This window comes from Sceloporus undulatus, chromosome 5, assembly GCF_019175285.1.
Source record: "Sceloporus undulatus isolate JIND9_A2432 ecotype Alabama chromosome 5, SceUnd_v1.1, whole genome shotgun sequence".
Lineage (NCBI taxonomy): Eukaryota > Metazoa > Chordata > Lepidosauria > Squamata > Phrynosomatidae > Sceloporus > Sceloporus undulatus.
In genome coordinates, this window is record NC_056526.1 from 102,399,805 (window position 1) to 102,421,254 (window position 21,450).

At 38.8% G+C, this 21,450-nt stretch overlaps 1 protein-coding gene across 1 annotated transcript in view; it reads left to right on the plus strand.

Moving 5' to 3' along the window:
- LOC121931669 (potassium voltage-gated channel subfamily KQT member 1-like) overlaps positions 1 to 21,450 on the plus strand; it is a 330,206-nt gene that overhangs the window by 12,697 nt on the left and 296,059 nt on the right. The window contains exon 2 of the mRNA XM_042469647.1: positions 16,835 to 16,925. Coding sequence (XP_042325581.1) covers positions 16,835 to 16,925 — 91 coding nt within the window. The remainder of the gene's footprint in view (positions 1 to 16,834; positions 16,926 to 21,450) is intronic.

Consider the following 21,450-nt stretch of genomic DNA (forward strand, 5'->3'; position numbering starts at 1 on the left):
AAATCAGAAACAACTTGAAGGCACATAAGAATAAGAATAGGATTTATTTATATGCTGCCCGATCACTGGGAATCTGGGTGGCTTACAACAGAGGGGATAATAGACGGTTCCCTGCCCTCATGCTTGCAATCTAAAAAGACACGACACAAAAGGAGAAGGGAATAGTGGGGAGGGGATCAGGTCCAGCATTTTTCTCTCCTTCTGAGGCCTGGCCCAAGGCAGATAGACTGAAGGGAGGGCTCTTTTTCTTTATCAAAGCCGTGCCCAATGGCATTGGGCCTGTCCTTTTGCTCCCTCTAAGGCCAGAAGATGACAGTTGGAAGGAGGGAGGGGAGGGCACACACACTCATACACACAGGAAAAGTGGGGTAAGCTTATTATAATTTGGTTAATTATTTAATGTTCACCCATTGAGTATGAATGTTTAGTCCTGAGACTGCATGATTTAGAATAGCTTCTTCATAAATAGCATACATGAGCTCTCCTTCATAGAAACATACATAAGCAAAAAAAACCAAAACATCCACACTAAACCTGAGGCTGTACAGAATATAAAGAAAGACAAAGATCAGTTGTAAACCAATAAAAAGTAGATCTTCAAATTGAAATGAGGTGTGAAGGAAAATAAAACAGGTAACAGAAATACCTTGACAGTCAAAACAAGGCATCAGAATGTTGGATGGAACATGTTACCCTAGTTACTCTGAACTTTCCATCACAATTGATCTCATGTAGTATTTAATACCTCCATATCTTAAAGTATCATTTAAGGAAATAAATGTGATCAAATATCATTCAAAGTTTCCTAGCTGATAAATTATTTAAAAAGATTTATTTCACCAGTCCAGGGAGAGTTGTACCCTGTGTCGGTTTGTTTTTTATAGCAGGCAAAAATCTAGAGACCATTCCTTTATCATTATAGAGTATGTACGGATCCCTAAGGCCATCTAGTCCAAAGCCCAGCCAAAAGGGGAAATCCACTGCTAAAGCATCCCTGAGAGGTAGCTATCAACACTGTTTAAAAACTTCCAAGGGGGAAAAATTCACCACTTTCCAAGGCAATCTATTTCACTACCTCCTTAGTTGTGATTTGAACCCATTAGTTTGGCCCCAGTTCTTTGGAGCAAGAACAGCCAAACCTTGAATAGAAGGGAAATAGTATTGTTGCGTACTGGTTTAAGTCAAGTCACAAGCTCTCAGACTCAAGGGAAGGCAATGGCAAACCTCCTCTGAACAAATCTTGCCAAGAAAACCCCATGATAGGCTCACCTTAGGATCACCATGAGTTGGAAATGACTTGAAGGCACATGACAACAAAGTATTGTTTAGTACAAAATAATTAGGTCACAGTGGTTGGTAGATACTGTTCATAGTTGGAGTTGACTGTCCTGGGCATCTCTTTGCAAACCTTTGAGCTGGGGTGAATAGCTGCATTTCAAAGGTCAAGGAGATTAATATTAGATGTGGAAAATCTGGCAAAGCATTCTGGCGGTTTATAAGTAACAGTAATCTTTTGGCAGCACCTTTGTGAATTGTAAAGCTAGAGTGTAGCTATTGCTTGTATGAGGAGGAAACAATTTCCTGAATATACTAAAAATGCCTGGTGCTCTAAAGATATTTTATACTACAAGTACAGAAAAGCTATTTTAAAGTGAGAAAACCTACATTAATTTTTATAAGTAATCTCACAATACTACACTGGCAATTAAAACGACACACAGCTAGAATTTGGAAATAATTTGTTACAAATAACATTTCCTGTAATGTGTTATCTTTTGTTGACTATTTTCAAAAGTAAATTACCTGCATTGTTTCTTTATCCTTCATCCTTTGGTTGTAATGAGTAACATTTGTTCACTATTTTAAAACATTGGTAGGGGAACATTTTCTGGTGACTTTTTTTCCTGCAGGATTTTGGGTCATTTCATACATTTTATTTTATTTTATTTTATTTTTATTTATGAAAAAACACAACAGATATATACAAAACACATATTTACAATATATACATACAATACTAACAAAGAGATATACAAACAAACCATAAAATTAGTCTCCTGATTGAAAGTCTCATTTGGTTGTGCTAAGTTAGTTGTTCAACTCATTAATACATTAGTAGTACAATTAAATTTCTATTTGCCGATTATTATCTTATACGTTGTCTTAATATGCATTTTCTTCAGATATATTTTTTAGCTTTGCAAGATATATCAATATAATTCTAACTAATTTCCCACTTTTTCAGGAAATAAATTTATACAATTTTCTTTCACTCTTAATAAATTCTATTAAAGGAATCCAGTTTTTTTTTCCTAGTGTTCCAATCTTGATCTCGGATTAAACAGGTGAGTTTATCCATCTCCAAATACATCATTAATTTTTGAAGCCAGTCTTCCCACGTCGGAAGAGATTCCTTTTTCCAATGCGTAGCGTAGACTATGCGTGCTGCCGATATCATGTAAAATAAAATTACACCAAAATTATTCTCTAACTGTATATTCTCAATGATATTTAGTAAATAACATTTTGGGTTTAAATCAAATTTACATTTTAGTATAGTTTGAACCTTCACGTGGATTTGGTTCCAATATTTTTTTGCTAATTCGCAATTCCACCACATGTGAACAAATGAACCCATTGCTTTCCCACACTTCCAGCAAGTTGGATTATTACCCTTATGCATTTTAGAGATTCTAATTGGAGTAAGATACCATCGGTTTTGCATTTTGTAGTAATTCTCCCTAATGTCTATACATGTGGTATGATTCAGTCTAGATTTCCAATTTTTTCCCCATTGTTCTAGGGGTATAACTTCATTTAAGTCTTGAGCCCATTTAATCATTGTAGGCTTAATAGTTTCTTCATACATTTCCATTTTCAAAAAAAAATTATAGAACAGTGAAATCTTTTTAGTATTATTATCAAAAATGATTTTGTCAAAGTCCAATGCAGTCAATTCTATTCCTATTGTTTTATTGTCTAAGATAAATCTCTCCCTGATTTGTCTGTATAGAAACCAATGCAAAGAAAAGCCGTTATCACAGAGCTCTTCTTGCGATTTTAATTTTAATTCAGGAATATTATTCGAACAGTCAGATTTAATCAAATCTTTGTAAGTTATCCATCTTTTTGGGGAGATATTATCATTCTTATGGAAAGCTTCGTTGACTGATACCCAATACGGGAGTTTTTTATAAATTAAGGGTCTGAGTTTAATCCAAATTCTGAATAGAGATTTCCGTACACAATGATTATAAAAAGTCTTATTGACTTTGACCTTATCGTAAAAGAGATATGCATACATACATTTTATTTTTGAAGAGTTTTAAAAGTACTAAACAATAATGTGCTACATAACCTGCTACAGCTACAAACTGGAAGAAAAAGCAATTTTTAAAAGCAACAGATGATATATTAATTTTAAAAAGCATCACTCTAGCTGCACACATGACTAGTAAAGGAATAGGGTTTTTTTTTAGGTTAGGTAAATTGGGGAGGCTTTCACCCACTTAGGGAGTGAAACATAAGCACTAAATTGAAATGTAGCAAGTCAGATGTTTAACTTTGAGGCAAAACAGACTGCCCCAAGAGTGTGGACTGGGGCCACTTTGGAGCTGCTTGTCTCGGAGCCGTGGCAAGCACATGCTGTGGCCCCAATCTGCCCTACTGCCAGCCCAAATTGGAGCTAAAAAGATCCACTCCTATTTGGGCTAGTAAAGGGCCTCTTTAGTTGGCCCCAGCACAACCCCAGGGCACATTCCATGCTCTCCAGGGGCATGCGACATCAAAATGCCATGCCCCTGGAGTGGCTTGAAGCTGCTCCCGTCTGGTTGGCTGCACGTCTTCCAGGACTCCTGGGGGCAGGCACAGTCAAAACGACATGCCCTGAAGCCACCCGGAAGCCAGTTTTCCCAGGCTTTCAGTTTAGCCCCTTAGTTCACTAATATATGTAGACTTTCTGTTGCCTCTCATAATAGCAATTCCAAGAAGATTTCCCAACAGCTTCTTCTTTTAATATGCACTTGGGTGTAGCTTTGGAGGGGAGAAAAACAAAGGCATTTCACTCCAAATAAGAATTCTGCACCCCAGAAAATTTTCCTTCAGTCCCAAATTTCTAGCATTGCAGAAATTTGCTGTGTTCACATGCTGTTAAGTTTACCAGCCTTTGAAATTTAGAAAGAAATAACCAGTGTGAGTTCCTCCTAAAATTATAATGAAACCCTATCCATAGGATTCTCATTGTTCTTGTGTTCTTCAAATTATTTCCAACCTATTGTGACCCTAAGGTCATGGGGTTTTCTTGATAAGACATATTCAAAGATATTTGCCTTTGAATTCCTCTGAGGATGAGGATGATTTGCCTAAGGCCACTCAGTCAATTTTCATGGCTGAGTGGGGATTCTGACTCTGTTCACCAGAGTCATAGAGCCTTATCACATGAGGGGGTAAAAAAAGAATTTAGAACCAGAGAATAGTAGCTTTCTTAGTATCTTACCTCATGACATTGTAGTGATTCAGTTCTCCTCCCATGGGGGATGGTTGTAAAAGAGTGTCTTTTGTTGAACTGATTTTTCCAGCTACAATAGAACCGTGCTTTTATAACCTTCTTGAAAGAAGAGAACTGATGTGCTACATCCTACATGTCATTTTGTAAGGCAGAGAGAAAGCTGCTACTCTGTGGCTCAGTTTCTGCTTCATTGCCTTGTGAGATAAGGCTCATAGTCCAATGCTCAAACTACTATGTCATGCTGACTCTCTAGGATTCCAACATTCACAAGTATTATATTTATATTTGTATTTATTTATATCCGACTTTTGTCCTAAAATTGACACTCAAAGCGGCTTACAATTTAAAAGCTCAGTAGAATTAAAGACATACAAAAGTGACCATTAAAATAGAATTAAACTATTACAATATTAAAACAGATTTCTTGTTAAAAAATAGATTACAACCAAAAAAGATAAAAGCACTTAAAAACCATGCATTTTAAAACAGTGCAACGTCCCCAGGACATTCTTTAAGAATATTCGGTTTTAAAAGCCTGTGTGAATAAAAAAAATCTTAGCATGCTGACAGAAGGACAAGGAGGGAGGCATTCTGGCTTCCCTGGAAATTGAATTCCAGAGTCTAGGGGCAGCCACCGCAAAGGTCCTCCACCAACTGTGCTTGTGATGTGGGTGGAACTGAGAGAAGGGCCTCTCCTGAGGATCTCAGAGCCTGGGCCAGCTCATACAGGGAGATACAGTCTGCCAAATAGCCTGGACCTGAGTGATATAGGGTGCTATAAATCATAAACAGTACTTTGAATTGTGCAAGGAAACAAACTGGCAGTCAGTGTTGCTGTTTCAACAGGGGCATAGTATGGTCTCTGTAACATGCCCCACTTAACCGTCTGGCTGCAGTTCTTTGAACCATCTGAAGTTTCTGAACAATGTTTAAAGGCAGTTCCAAATAGAGTATGTTACAACAGTCCAAACAGGATGTATGTAACTAAGGCATATATCTTGGCCCGATCTGACATCTCAAGGAAAGGGTGCACAAACTTTAAATGTACAAAAGAACCCCTCACCACAACAGCAACCTGAGCCTCCATGTTCAAAGGCAAGTCAAAGAAGTACATCCAGAGTACAGGACCTGTGTCTTCAGGGGGAGTGTAACCCATTGAATACCCTTTCCCTGATCTGCTTTCTGACTAACCAAGAGCACCTCTGTCTTGTCTGGATTAAATTTCTCATTTTTGCCCATATCCAGTGCATTACTGATAACAGGACTAGGAGATCCTCTTTGGATTATGGTGGAAAAGAGTAACGGAGTTGGAGGTCATCTGCATATTAATTGCATTGCACAACTCTAGGTTTCATGTATATTTAAATAGTATGGGGGATTGAGCTGGATCCACAGAATCTGTGTTCAGCCTGCCAGCATTGGGCCCAATCCTGGCCCCAAGGTTTTGGCCTGCATTGCCCAGCAGTTAGCATGGCCACCACATAGTTCAACACACCTGGAGGACACCAGATTGGGGAAGGCTGTGCTAAATACTACTGTAGGAATGGCCTTGTTTGCTTGTTTATTTTACTTACTTACTTGTTTACTTAAGTAGCAATGTATTCATTGAACCTAGTCTCTAATTCGTTTAATGTTCCAGACTAGCCCTACTGGAACGCTTTCAGACAATATATGATATAAAACATGTTACAGCAAGCCATTGGAGCATGAATCTCCTCTTATGTACTTACATGGGACTGCAGAGAACAAAGACAGCCAACCTGGTAGTTGCACAGGCAGTCTTGGCATCTGGCTGAAGCTTCCTAGAAAATCCTGCTGGTCAACCATTATCATGGTTGGGTTTGGAACTAGACCTAGGCATTGATGCACTATAATAGAACCACTTGCATTAGAAGGTATTGGAACTGTCTTCCACAAATTCAAAAGAAGTCCAACTAGAAGTTCCACTGATAGTATTCTGGGTAGAAATTTCATACTTTAGCTCAATAGCTCTTGCATTTTGCATGTAGTATTTATATTTTCATATTTGAATATAAGTGGAGATAGATATTTCATTGAGAGCCAGTGTAGCGTAATGATTTGAGTGTTGGACTAGGACTCTGGAAACCAGCTCAGCCATGTAAACCCACTGGGTGACCTTGGGCAAGTCACATTATCTCAGCCTCAGAGGATGGTAATGACAAACCCCCTCTGAAAAAACCTGCCAAGAACCCGTGGTTCACCTTAGGGTCACCATAAGGCAGAAATGACTTGAAGAATCACAACAACAAGAAGACATCCCATTCAATTTTTTTAAAGAAAAATAACTATATTTTATCTTTTATCTTCTTGCAATGTATAATTTTAGTACAATTTAGAAGTTTTTATAAGCAAGCTTATTTATGGCTTTTGTGATTTGATTGTTATTTGTACTTGCTGGTCAATGACCGAATAAATTTTATATATATAAGAAAAATATACCTTTCTAGAATATGCAAATTTCTTCATAAACATGTGGGGAAAATTAGAGTTAAAATCACATGTGATGAAAATGAAACTAACTGATTTGCTAATATACAGTGGGCTTTGATTTGAGCATGTAGCTCTTAAAACTTGCTGAGAAGTAATAGCCATTCAGAAGGAATACAGTCTTCATCACCATTTTGAAGCAAAACATCCTGACTTAACAAATTAAAGTATCCAAATTGTTGGAAAATCCCATTGAGGAAAAATGGTTTTTCAAGAAAGTAAACTAAAAAAAAAAAAATGAAGTAGCTATTAATGTTAGTTTTCAGATTTCTAAAGAACTGCTGCTGCTGGGAAGTCATTTACTGAGGATGACTTCATAAAGAAGTGTTTGCTGATTGCAGTTTCTGGATTGTGTCCCGATATGTTTTTGAGAATATAAGTTTGTCCCATATGGACAAATATGGAAGATATTTTGAAAACATTGATTTTAAACTTGATTCTGGAGTACAATAAATTGATTGCTGACAAGAAGTATAATTCTTCCCATTAACTAAATGTAAACAGTAAAAAAAAAAAAAACCTGGAAAATATATTAAAACTTGTTGTTGTTATTGTTAGCTGCCCTTGAGTCAGTTCCAACCCATGGCAACCCCATGGATGAGACATCTCAAAGACTCCCAATCCTTCATTGCCCTGCCTGATCCTGCAAGCTCTGGCCCACAATCCCCCTGATTGAGTCTATCCATCTGGTTTGTGGTCTTCCTCTCTTTCTTCTACCCTCTACCTTTCCTAGCATTATTGTTTTTTATTGTGATCCGTTTCTTCTCATTATGTGGCTAAAGTATAATACTCTCAAATTGATCATCTTTCCTTCCATGGAGAGCCCTGGTCTGATCTGTTGAAGAACCCATTTGTTTGTCTACTTTGCTGTCCATGGTATCCTCTTCTCCAGCACCACATTTCAAATGAGTTGATTTTCTTTCCATCTCCTTCCTTCACTATCCAGCTGTCACATCCATACATGGAAATGTGGAATACAGTGGCATGAATGATTCTGACTTTAGTATCAATTCTATGTCTTTCCTCTTCTGTATCTTTTCCAGTTCTTTCGTAGCTGATCCTCCCATTCCTAGTCTTCTTATTTCTTGACTGCAATCTCCATTCTGGTCAATGTTTGATCCTAGATAAGGGAATTCTTTAACTATTTCAATTTCCTCGTTGTCTAGACTGAATTTGTGTATTTCTTTTGTGGTCATTAATTTTGTTTTCTTTATGTTCAGCATCAGACCTGTGTTTGCACTTTCATCTTTGACCTTCCTTATTAACTGTTCCAATTCTTGAATGTCTTCTGCTAATATGATGGAGTCTTCTGCATATCTTAGGTTGTTAATGTTGCTTCCTCCTATCTTAATTCCTCCTTTTTCTGTTTCTAATTCTGCTTTTCTTATGATGTTTTCAGCATATAAATTAAAGAAATAAGGTGATAGGATGCAGCCTTGCCTGACCCCTTTGCCTATTGGGAACTACTCTCTTTCCCCGAATTTGGTTCTGAACCTTGGTACAGATTTATGACTATCAGATGCAGTGGCTTTGAGTGTATTCGATAAGCTTTTCATGATCTATACAATAAAATGCTTTGCTTTAGTTTATAAAACACATGCTAATTCTTTTTTTGAATTCTTTGGTGTGCTCCATTAACCGTCTCATGCTTACCATGTGGTCCCTAGTGCCCCTTCTTTTTCGGAATCCTGCTTGCACTTCTGGAATTTCTCTATGTATGGTTGGAGTCTATACTGCAGAATTTTGAGCATTATTTTGCTTGCATGTGGGATCAATGCTATTGTTCTATAGTTGCTGCATTGTTTCTCTCTTCATGTATGGTTGGAATATATGCTGCAGAATTTTGAGCATTATTTTGCTTGCATGTGAGATTACTACTATTGTCCTATAGTTGCTGCAGTGTTTTGTATCTTCTTTCTTGTGGATTGGTATGTATATCAACAGTTTCCAGTCTGTTAGCCAGTCTGTTGGTGTGCTCCATTAGCCATCACATGTTGATGATGTGGTCCCTAGTGCCCCTTCTTTTTCTGAAACCGGCTTGCACTTCTGGAATTTCTCTCTTTATGTATGGTTGGAGTCTATGCTGCAGAATTTTGAACATTATTTTGCTTGCATGTGAGATGAGTGCTATTGTCCTATAGTTGCTGCAGTGTATTTAATCTCCTTTCTTGTGGATTGGTATGTATATCACAGTTTCCAGTCTGTTGACCACCACTTTGTTTTCCATATTTGTTGGCATATTTCAGTGAGTACTAAAATTGCATCTGTCTGTAGGCACTGTGACAGTTCAATCGAGATATCACCTGTTCCTGGTGATTTATTTTTTTCCCATTTCCTTTGTTACAGATTTGACTTCACTTCTTAGAATTTTGGGTTCATCTTCATATGGTTCCTCATTCCAAATATCATTTATTCCCTCATCTCTTTTGAATAACTCTTCTATGTATTGCCTCCGGTGTACTTTTATTTCTTCTTGTTCCTGTATAATGTTCTTTCTTTCTCCATAGAGCATCCTCAGGCTTAGTTTAAACTTGGCTTTAATTTCTCAGATTTTTTGATAGCAGTCTCTCATTCTTCCCTTTTTGTTGTTTTCTTCTATTTCTCTGCATTAGTCATTATAGTATTTCTCCTTATCACTGCGTGTCAGATGTTGGACAGTTGTATTCATACTTCTGGCTTTGTTCCTATCTCCCTTTGCATTTGCTTTTCTTCTTTCTTTTATTGCATGAAGTGTTTAATCTGTCATTCATTGTTTCTTATATTTCCTTTTGGCCACTTTTAGTGTTTTCTTGCATTCATCCTTAATTATATTTTTGACTTCTGTCCACAGTTCCTCAGGTTCCCGGTTTATTATATTCAATAGTTCAAATCTGTTTCTTACATAGTCCTTGAATTGATATGAAATGTTATTCAGGTCATATTTTGGTATAATGATGATTTCTGCTTTCTTCTTCAGCTTAACTCTGATTTTTGTTATGAGCAGTTCATGGTTTATGCTACAGTCAGTTCCTGGTTTGATTTTGGCCACAAGGATAGAGCTTCTCCATCTTCTACTTCCAATTATGTAGTCTATCTGATTTTTGTGTTTATCATCTGGTGATGTCCAGGTGTATAGTCTCCTATTTTGTTGTATGCAATGAACAGATTGTTGGCCTCACAGAATTCTATCAGACATTCTCCTGCTTTGTTTCTTGCTCCTAATCCAAATCTTCCTACTGTTTTTGATTCTTCTTTGTTGCCAACTTTAGCATTCAAGTCTCCAATGATTAGTTTGAAATCTTGTGATGGTATGTTGTCAATTTCTTCCTGGACTTCATCATCGAATCTCTCAATTTCCTTTTCATCTGCATCTGTGGTTGGTGCATATACCTGGATTACTGTGATGTTTATAGGTTTACCCTCAAGTTTATTGATAATATATATTTCATTAGTATGAAAGCCACCTCATTTCTTCTTATTTTTTCATTTCCTTAATAGTTTACTGCATAATTGTCTGAGTCAAAGTGATGCAATCATTTTAACTTATTCACTCCTAGTATTGTTATATTCATGTGCTTCATTCCCTTCTTTACTATGTCTAGTTTTCCCTGGCTTATGTTTCTCACATTCCATGTTCCAATTATATGTGTAGTATTGTTTCTATGTTTATTTTATTGGAAATGTTTTCTGTCTGTCCTTCCCCTCTCTAGTTGTGGTTATTGAGTTGTGTCACTTAAAAGGTTTTCTTGGTGAAATGGTCTCGCAAGGAGGGACACCTTTTGCCTCCTTTCGTGCAGTGCTGACAACTGTCAGGTATGGTGACACTACTGTTCTGTCTATGAGAGTTGACTTCAATGTCACCCACCACTACTGCTGCAGCCCAGTTGCTGTTGCTATATTTTATGCCTGTTATTCCCTTCTTCCCTCCCTCATTTCTCTTTTCCCTTTTCTTTCTACACTCCTTGATGCTTTCCCTCCCTCAATTCCTCCCTCAGATCCCTCCCTCAATTCCCCTTTCCCTTCCTTTTTACACTCCTAGATGTTTTTCCCACCCTCCCCTCCTCTTAGCTTAGCAAAATAATTTTAAAACATTAATGTGATTTCATGATAAATAAAAATCTTAAAGTAATAAGGGTAATTAATTGATATTAATTGAAACTAATATCAAATTAATTGAAATTTCCCTTTTTAATTATATGGTTAATTTGCAAAATAGTTTATTACTAATTATATCTTTACTTGGAAAATGAGCTGCTAAAAACAGCCTAAAGAAATTTTGCCTATTTTAATTTTGGCTTCTAACTACTGCAAGTTGTGCAGTTCTGTCTTAAAGTGGAGGTTTGTATCCTTGTGTATCTGATTTTTCTGACAGGCTCTTCATCTTTAAGAGTTCCATAGCAAGGAGGTACAACATGGCCCATTTTATAGTGAAAATACCTATTGTGTTTAAGGAATACAAATACTTGAGAATTTTATTAGGTTAACCTTTTTTAATATCAAATTACCAAAAACATACATATTGTTGTTGTTGTTGTTGTTGTTGTTGTGTGCCTTCAAGTCAAACCTATCATGGGGTTTTCTTTGCAGGTTTCTTTGCAGGTTTCTTCAGAGGGGGTTTGCCATTGCCATCCCCTGAGGCTGGGAGAGTGTGTGACTTGCCCAATGTCACACAGTGGGTTTCATGGGCAAGCCAAAATTCAAATTCTGATCTCCAGAGTTGCATTTGATCACAAATGTAATGGAAATAAACTGAGGATTTAAAAAAAAATCTTAATGGAAAGAAAGCAAAACTGTCAAATCTGTGCAAACCTGTATTTGAATGTAATGTTATGCCTCAGTTCATTTCTCCACAACTGAGGGGACTTTATTTGTCCAAGCTGACAAAAACTGTCTACACCACGCTAACAGTTGTAATGTCACTTCTGGTTAAACACATTTGTATTAAATATTATTTTTTCCTTCCTTTTCTGCTAATATAATAGATGAAAAATCTTGGAAAAACTAAGGTTATCCAAAATGTTTTGCTGCTGGAAACAGAGCATCCCATTTTATCAGGCTAAAACTTCCAACATTTTTATCTTTCTAGCACCAGTTCCTACAGTCACATTTGATGTTTTAATGTGGGGACTTGGATGTATAATGTAACAGTTATCTGGGTTAGTGACACTAAAACATTTAGACAGACATTTGGCACAGTATTACTCTCAATGTTATCAGTAGCTCATGCTACTTACCATTCTTAATCTGCTGGAGGGAATGCATCTTAAATTCCAGTCTGAAGTCTTAGAAATACTATTTTTAGTCTGGGACTTGATCTTAAATATTCTGCATTGATATACACTAACTGAATGTGCTGGTTAATGGAACAAATCAAGGAATTCCAGAAGAAAATCAGCATGTGCTTTATAGCTCTAGTATGGTTATAGCAAAGCCGTTGACTCTATAGTTCATGAAATGCTATGGAATGCTCTTAAAGATATGGAAGTACCACTACATTTGATAGTCCTGATAAAGAATCTGTACTAAAGAAAAGAGAAAAGAGAACAGAATATGGTTAGAAAAAAATGGAGAAACAGAATGGTTCCCAGTTCACAAAGGGCTAAGACAAGGCTGCATTCTAACACCCTATTTGTTTAACTTGTATGCACAAACTATCTTAAGAAGACTCAGATGTTTAGACTGAGAAGAAGGAGGAGTGAAGAAAGGAGGAAGGAACATCAACAATCTAACGTCCCATTCCCACTGGACAAAAAAAGCAGCTTATTTCACTGTGATTCTGACTCGGATTCTGACTCGAATCTGACCCATCATTCCCATTAAAAACAGGTGCAAACAGACCCGGGTTTTTTTACCCCTGTTTTCGTTCCCATTGGTATTTTCCCTGTGGTAATTTGAAGTGGGTTATTTTGCTCCCTGTTCCCACTGCCCTTCCAGAACCTCTTTTTTAAAAAATCAGCTGTCAATCAAGCACTTAAGCACTTGACGTCACAGCCAATCTTTAGGCACTTTTCCCCTCCGGGAAAGGAAGAATAGTCCGTCTGGGAAAGAGAGAAGGAGCCTCTATTCGCCCTAAACCCCTTTGCGTCCAGGGTCTTCTGTGTCTCCCCATACTCCCTCTGAGAAAGAGAGAAGAGGAGCCCCTGTTTGCCCCAAATCCTTTTGAGTCCAGCTCTTCTGTGTCTCCCCAGACTCCCTCTGGGAAAGAGAGGAGGAGCCTCTATTTGCCCCAAATCCGTTTGCATCCGAGGCTCTTCTGTGTCTTCCCATAGTTCCTCTGGGAAAGAGAGAAGGAGCCTCCATTCCCCCAAATTCCTTTGCCTCCCCCATTGCTCACTGGGCTGTCGGGGGGGTGGGAATCAAGCAGGCATGTACTACAAAGCCCATCTGGTGCTCAGGCGCTCTGGCAGAGGCAAAAAAAGAAAAAAAGAAAAAAGAAAATAGTTTAAAATAGTGTTCAATGACTTTCCTCACACATTGGTCTATGAATATGGAGCAGGAGGAGCAGAATATGGATTGCAGGGGGAGTAATGTGTTTACTGCGTTTGGAGCTCAATGTAGCACGATTGCCTTACCCTGCTTCCCAATCCACCGGGAGAAAGGCTATGCAAATGGAAGAAAATGGCACCAGTAATGCAGGAAAGAGAAGAAGCGGGTGACACCTCCAGGCCAGCCACTTGAACACTGCTCCTCCCCATCCCCAAGTTCCTGAATCAGACACCCTTGTCGCTCCCATTCGTATGCCGTGAATCAGACTCGGGAGGCACAAGAAAACTTGCTAAAAAGCCACTGTTTTTTAAACCAGTTTATCGACCAATAATTCGGGTTTTTCAGGATAAATTGATTCAGATTTGAATTCCAATGGGAACGATATCAGAGCAATGCAGATCGAATGCGTGCTCAAATGGAAATGATGCACCCATGATTCACATCCTGATCCGCATTATAAGCCAGTGGGAACACGGCCTAAGATAGGCAAATACTAGCAGAAAACATCATAGACTTGGAACACTTAATAAAGAAAATTAAAGAAGAAAGTGCAAAGGCAGGCTTACTGTTGAGCTTAAAGAAAAATCATGGAAGACCTACATAAATTCAACCCAGATAAGGAGGAAATTGAAATAGTTAAACATTTCTTGTACCTTGGATCAAACAATGACCAGAACGGAGACTGCAATTAAGAAATAAGACAAAGACTGGAAAGGGCAGCCATGAAAGAACTAGACTAGATCCTTAAGTGGTAAAGATACACAACTGAACACTGAAGTTAGAATTGTCCAAGTTGCAGTATTCTTCATCACCATGGATGGGTGTGAGAGCTGGACAGTGAAGAAAGCGAAAAGAAAGAAAACAAACTCCCCCATGAGTTGTTTGTCATGTGACTTGTGAGTCATATAAATCCCAAGGAAAATGAGGCTTTATTCAGAGTTTAGGAGCATCCTAGGAAAACTCTCAGGCAACCCAAATCAGATTTCATGGCCAAAACCTGAGACCTAAGCATGTGCCCTATCAGTGGCATTACTAGGGTTGGTGTCACCTGGTACAGTAACTCATGGTGTCCCCCGCACTGACCCATTCCCATACCCCATTATACAGATTCCTTAGTAATGTTTTTGTACTAATGTTACTCTAAATTTTAATTCCTGTACATCATTGAAGGTAATGGTAATAGTTGTGACATAAACAACTAGCAAAATTAAATTATACCTTTAAATTATAGTACCATACGCACAGCCTAAATGATTTTACATTATTTTACACAGTTTCATGTGGTTAAAGTGAAAATTTGGTAAGATGTGGTGTTTTTAAAGAAAATTTAGAAAGAATACATTTTTTAATTTTAATTAAAAAAAATCTCTTGCGCATTTTAAAGGGATGCAGAAGAATGCCACAGCCCATTCTGCCAAAAAGCAGATGGTTGGACATCCGTGGTGTCAGCCCCCCTGAGAGTGTCACTTGGTGCAGTCTGCAGTCCCCTCATCCCTCTAATGTAACCCCAACCCTATTCATGTTTATAAGCATAATATGTTAAACATCAATTACAATTGCTCGGAGTATGTAATTCAAATAATAAACACCAAATCTGGTAAATATGAAGCTGGTTGTAAATTAAGTTTTCTAAGCTCTGCATTGAACAGAGCAACTCCCTGGCAACTTTTCCCCAGCTGTTTTTAATAACACTTTAGCAAATACTGCTTTTAAGTGCACATGATAATTTTAGTCCAGCCAAAAAAAGTATTCCAAGTTCTGCTTTGAACAGTAAACAGGTTACATTAGCCACTCCCATGCAGCCTACAAAAACAGAGCACAAAAATACACTGATGTGTAATGTACTGAAGTGGGTAATTTTCAATGTACTGGTCTCACACTGAGATATCTCCCCCTTACCCTGAGAAATGGAGAAAAGACTCCAGGCCCTGATATCTTTGTTGTTGTTAGCTGCCTTCAAGTTGACTTCGACTTATGGTGACCCCCACGAATGAGAGTCCTCCATGAATAAGAGACTTTTGTATGTTTTAATGTAATTTTATACTGTTTTTAGATTATTTTATCTGTTTTAAATTTTATTGTAATTTTTTTAAAAAAATGTTTTTGTCTGTGAGCCTTCTTGGGTCCCTTCTGGCAGAAAGGCAACATACAAATGAAATGAAATAATGAACGAATGAGTCATCCTGTCATCAACAGCCCTTCTCAGGTCTTGCAGACTCATGCCTGTGACTTCCCTGACTGAGTCTATCCATTGTGAATGCGGTCTTCCTCTTTTTTGACTGCCTGCTACCTTACCAAACTATGGCACGTTCCAGACGCGCCAATAGTATGTGCTCAGCACGTACTAGGGTTATGAATGGGTGTCCTTTCTGGACGCCCTAACCCTAGTACATGCCGAGCACGTACAAAATGGCGGCACCCATTCTACATGGGCACTGCCATTTTGACATAGCATCCACACATCGCAGTGCAGAAATGACGCCGCAAGTGCACCATCAGTGCCTTGTGGCATCATTACCATGCCGCAAAAAGAACCTGATTTTTGCGGGTTCTTTTTACTGCGCCAAGGAATCGCGCGGTTTGTCCACTGCGGTTCCCTGGCGCAGTAAACACTGGTGCTGGCAGACAGCCCTTTTGGACGGTCTGTAAAGCGCCATTGTTGTCTTTTCTAATGAGCTTAGAAGTGATTGAAGTGATGCCTGCTCACAAATAAGAATGGAGAATTTGAGTAGACAATTTTTGAAGAGCTCTGGAACTCATGATTTTTCTCAGTGGTCAGTAGAATCATAGATGTTTATCACACTATGCTCTTAAAGAGGGGTATTTAGAATTCTCAGGCAGAGAAGTTCAGCTCCTTAAAACTGCCAATCCCAGCATGCAACAGGAGGCTGCTAGAGGAGTCACACTGGAATAGTAGCTCTTTAAGAGCATAGTGTGATAAACATCATAGAATCATACCATACCTCCACTTTAAGTTGAACAGAATTTACTCTGAAAGTTTAAAGGATAGCACTCATTAGTTGATGAAGTAATCATATTTGTTTCTATGCATTCAGTGTTATGGAGGATTAGTATTGTAGGGTTTGTATTGCTAATATTTCTGTATTGCCTTTCTACTGAATTAGACACTGCTCTTAAAATGGAAAAGAAACATCCAACTTGAGTTTATTTTTAATACATTTTCATTGAAAAATTAAATAAAACTTAATTTTGATGCTTCTGAGGGCTTAGCGTTGGATCTTTGCTGACATTATAGGAAAACTAAGGGAAAATACATAAAATACAATTTGAAATGAATTACAGGTTTTTGCCTATCACTAAGCATATATCCCCTCTTTCTTTTTATTCTTACAGATTTCTATTGGTGCTGGTTTGCTTAATTTTTAGTGTTCTGTCCACTATAGAACATTATGCCGAGTTTGCCACTGGGACACTTTTTTGGATGGTGAGTGATCTGTAGATTTGACTTGTTAATGATTTTGTATGGGGAGGAAATGAAGTACACAAAGAGGAAGACGTAAAATTGGTTTTCTTGTAAGGTACTTACAAGGTATTTACAAGGTAATTCTCTACCCTTCTATTTCTATGCAGAAATTAGTTCTATTGAATTTAGTAGGAGAAACCTCAGAAAATTTAGATCTGTAAAGAGTTGCACTTTGTACTAAGGGAGTAGGACCCCTTGAATGCAGTAACCTTTGGAGAAATATCAGTAAGATTGGTTTCATCACCTGCTCATGACATAAAACATCATTTTTCTCTAAGGCCCAACACAGACAGGCCAAAAAGTGCAGCTTCTGGCCACTTCAGGGGCATAGCATGCACACAATGCAGGGACCCAATGTGGCTGGAAGCCATTGTGAGATTGCCGGCAAAAGGAGTGATGAAAAGTCACCCCTTGCTGGAGGCCCATTTGGGATCACAGCAGTGGCCTGCTTTAAGAGCAGACCATCCAATCACCATGGTACTTAGTCAATTGGGGCTTGATCACAGGCAGAGCAGCCTCTGGCTGCTCGAAGCCACCAGCCTGCTTTGCCCCTAGGTCATATCTACCTAATACATAGAGAAATCAATCTATTGTGTTACAGCATGGTTAAACAACTTGTGGCCCATGTGCCAAAATACCTGAGCTAATTTTATTTGGCCTTTGCCATCCTGTTAAATCTTAATCAAGCTATATTAAGTAACATGGCTATTCTCTCACCTGCAGAAAAAGAAACATGTTTTCCCACAATCAATTTTCCCTTCATACTAAAATACTTTGTTTTGTTTTATATACAACATACACTTAACACACAATTCTTTATATTTATTTGTACAACCTTATGTGTGTTGTGATGCCCTATCTGTAGCTAACTCAATAACCAGTCTTTATGGATGAACCAGAAAGGACTTTTTTCAGCAGCTCAGAAAGCAAACGTTTGCCAGAACTGGCTACACACACTCACTCACAAACACACATACAGAGTTACAATCATATAACTCCTTTCATGCCCATACCCCTTCAATTACTCACATTCCTTCCCAGGATACATGACCTTGAGGCTTTGGTAACAGTCAGTGTCTTTCTCTTTCCCATCATTAGGCTTGACATCTGTTAATAACTTCAATGCAAGCATTAAAACTGAAACTGCTTTTAAGCAACAATAATAAGCAATAAACAGCAATAGCAAATACATTGCAGAGGGAGCCTGAAAGGGGACCCTAACATCCTTTGACAAGACAAGCCACTCTTTTTTTCAAACCCATAGTACAGTTTAAAAAAAAACCAATAATAAAAAAATATAACATTAACCAGGTTCAGGTTTGTCAGGGAATGTTTGATGAAATTGTTCAACCAGTTTGGGCACCACCCATTCACTTGGTGGAAAGTCCTTCCCTTTAATGAAGTACTGAAGTTGTTCTTTAACACATTGGGAATTCAGAATTTGTTTAATTTCAAAATGTTGCTGGTCATCAATCATTACTGTGCTCAGTACTGGAGGAGTCTGGTGCTATGACTTGGAAATATTCACCGGCTTTAATAAACTAAAATGAAACACACGGTGAATGTGGCAATAAGTCTTAGGAAGTTCCAATTCAGCTACCACTGGATTAAAAATCTTTTTAATGGGGATAAAAGCCAGCCTATTTTGGACCCAGTGTTTTGGATGGTTGCAAACACTTAAGAAACCTAGTGGACAGGTACAGTTGGTGTACTTTGAACTTTCATGCTAAAGCCCTCTTTCGGTCAGCATGTTTTCCATAAGTGTCTTTTGCAAAGTCTAATGCTGGAACAATCTTTGGCCAAGTTTCTTTAATTTTTGTAATCCAGTCTACCTATGGAACTGGGTTAGAGTCCTCTGTCACCAATGTGGGGAAACGGCTTCAAATCTTTGTTTTTTTGTGGGTTTTTCGGACTATGTAGCCATGTTCTAGAAAATTTTCTTCCATCTGTGGCTGGCATCTTCAGAGAATGCTTCAAATCTTGCTCATACACTAGTTGAAATGGAGAATACCTAGTACTTTGGTGCACAGCATTGTTATAGGCTGTTTCTGCAAAATTTAAATATTCTGACTACAGTGGTGCCTCGGGTTACGAAATTAATTCGTAACGCGGCCGCTTTCGTAACCCGAAAAGCCTTCGTAAGCCGAATTGCCATAGGCGCTAATGGGGAAAAGCCGCGATTCCCTGCGAAAAAGCCGAAAAAAGCACCAAAAGTTTTTTCGTAACCCGAAAAAACATTCGTAACCCGAAACAATAATTCCCTATGGGATTTTTTCGTATCCCGAAAATTTCGTAACCTGGGTATTTCGTATCCCGAGGTACCACTGTAATCTGTTTGTTGAAAAGTTATATAACATCTCAAGTATTGCTCTATGATTTGATTGACCATCTCCCTCTGCCCATCCATCTGGGGGTGGTGTGCTGTGCTCAAACTCTATTCACTCTCCAACAATTCCATAAATGCTTTCCAAAACTGGGGAGTAAATTGCACCCCCTATCTGATATAATCTTTGAGGGTATGGCATGGAACTGATAGATATGATCTATGAGCACCTTGGCCAGTTGAGGAGCAGTAGGAATAGTTGCCCAGAGCATAAAATGGGTTTGTTTCAAAGCATAAAATGCTTTTGTTTCAAGAACAAGTCCATCACCACCTAAATCACAGTCTTTGTGGCTTTCAGGTAAATCACAATAAAGTCCATTTTAATTTTTGTCCAAAGCCTTTGATAGCATAGGTAAGGACTGTAATACTCCCCAGGGCTCCCCCTAGCACATTTAGAACTGGCACAACTACATCCTGTCTTAGCCTGGGCCACCAAAACTACTGTCTGATCTAATGCAATGCCCTTATATATCCAAAATGCCCAGACGTTTTTGCTTGCTGGCACTGCTTTAAAATTTGTTCTCTTGGTGCCTCTGGGATGTAGATTCTGTCCCCTTTGTAGGAGATTCCATCCTTCATCATCATCTCCTCCTCATTATCTTTTAACAGTTTCTTCCCCTCCATGGCCTCAGCTATGGTTTTTTGGAAACATAACCCAATCTAAGACTTATGAGGTTGAGTCTTAGCCTGATTCCTGGTAAATACTGCCAAACTCAGCCCAGTGACTGCAACAAAGTTAATCAAGCACCTGTTGCAGTCAGAGTATACTATGCCAACAATGTCCAGATTTCCCTCTCTCTTGGGAACCCATAGCCTCATATGTATGAAAAACAGGATAGCACATCAACTCACTACAACTTCAGTGGGCCCTTTATCATAAGCCTACCTATTGGCACTGGTTAGGGCAAGCTCCAGGGTCACCAGATTGGTCAGCTTCCCCTATAGTCTGACCATGGTGGCTCTCCCTCTATCTTGTCCCATTACCATCCCATATTGGCTTTCTCTTTTGAAGTTTTGGGGCTGCTATCAAGGATTTTCAAGGAAGGAAGGTGAGTGGTTACTGAGCAATTGGTGATCCAGTGGCCCTCCCCATCACACTGCAGGCACAAGTCCAGGGACATCTACCTCTCCCATTCTGGCTTTGTGGGACAGCTAGGTTTTTTGTGTGCTGCTGCTACCTTCTTCTGGTTTGATTCCCCAGGACTGCCACTGTTTGGTGAATTTCATCCTTGGTCACATGGCTTCCACCTCTCTGACCAGATGCACCCATCCAAGCAAGGTCTCAGACTTTTTAGAATGTCAGGGTTCCAGCTGATTGAAAAGTGCTGGATGTTCATGGTCTCTGACCAGTTGGTTATGAAGCCCACCAAGCATCAGAATTCCACAGCATATTCTATGACTGCTTTGCTTTCTTGCTTAAGCTTCTGGAAGTCATTGTATGACTTTTCCTGCTGGAATGCATCCTCAAATTGGGCATGGAGACTGGTTACGAAGCTGTCAATATCTTCTAGCTCATACAGGTTGACTAGCCACTCCGCAGCCTTTCCCACTAGCTGTGCCAAAATGTCACATGCCTTGGCCTCTTACTGGAAGGTATGCTCCATTTTGCATGAATTCTCCAACCTGGATCAGGAAAAATGGTAACATCTTAGAGTCTCAGTCAAAAGCAGCCTTTATGCCTACATCTGTGTATGGGCACAGCTTGTCACAGACAGGGGCTACCAGTTTCAAGCATGCTTTTCTCCTTTTGTGCACCTTGGTTTCTTTATCACTGGACAGGTCTGTGCAAACTCCTGTGGCCAATTATTTGATGGATGTCTCTACTTAGTCTCCAAGTGCTGATGTGGTCAGTTCCTCCTGCCTCTTCAGCTGGGCCAATATCTCTCAAACATACCCTTTGAACTCCTTCATCTCAGCACATATACTGGTTAACTTTGTTTCCATCTCTCTATGGCTGGATTCCTCTCTTCAAAACAGGCTGAAAGCTCCACTGGTCTGAGTGTCCCACCATTCTAAATAGTGCAACTCCATGCATCTTTCAAGGCTGTCTACCTCCAGGACCAACACCCACTGGTCTTAGTAGTGCCTACTCAAGGAGTCACC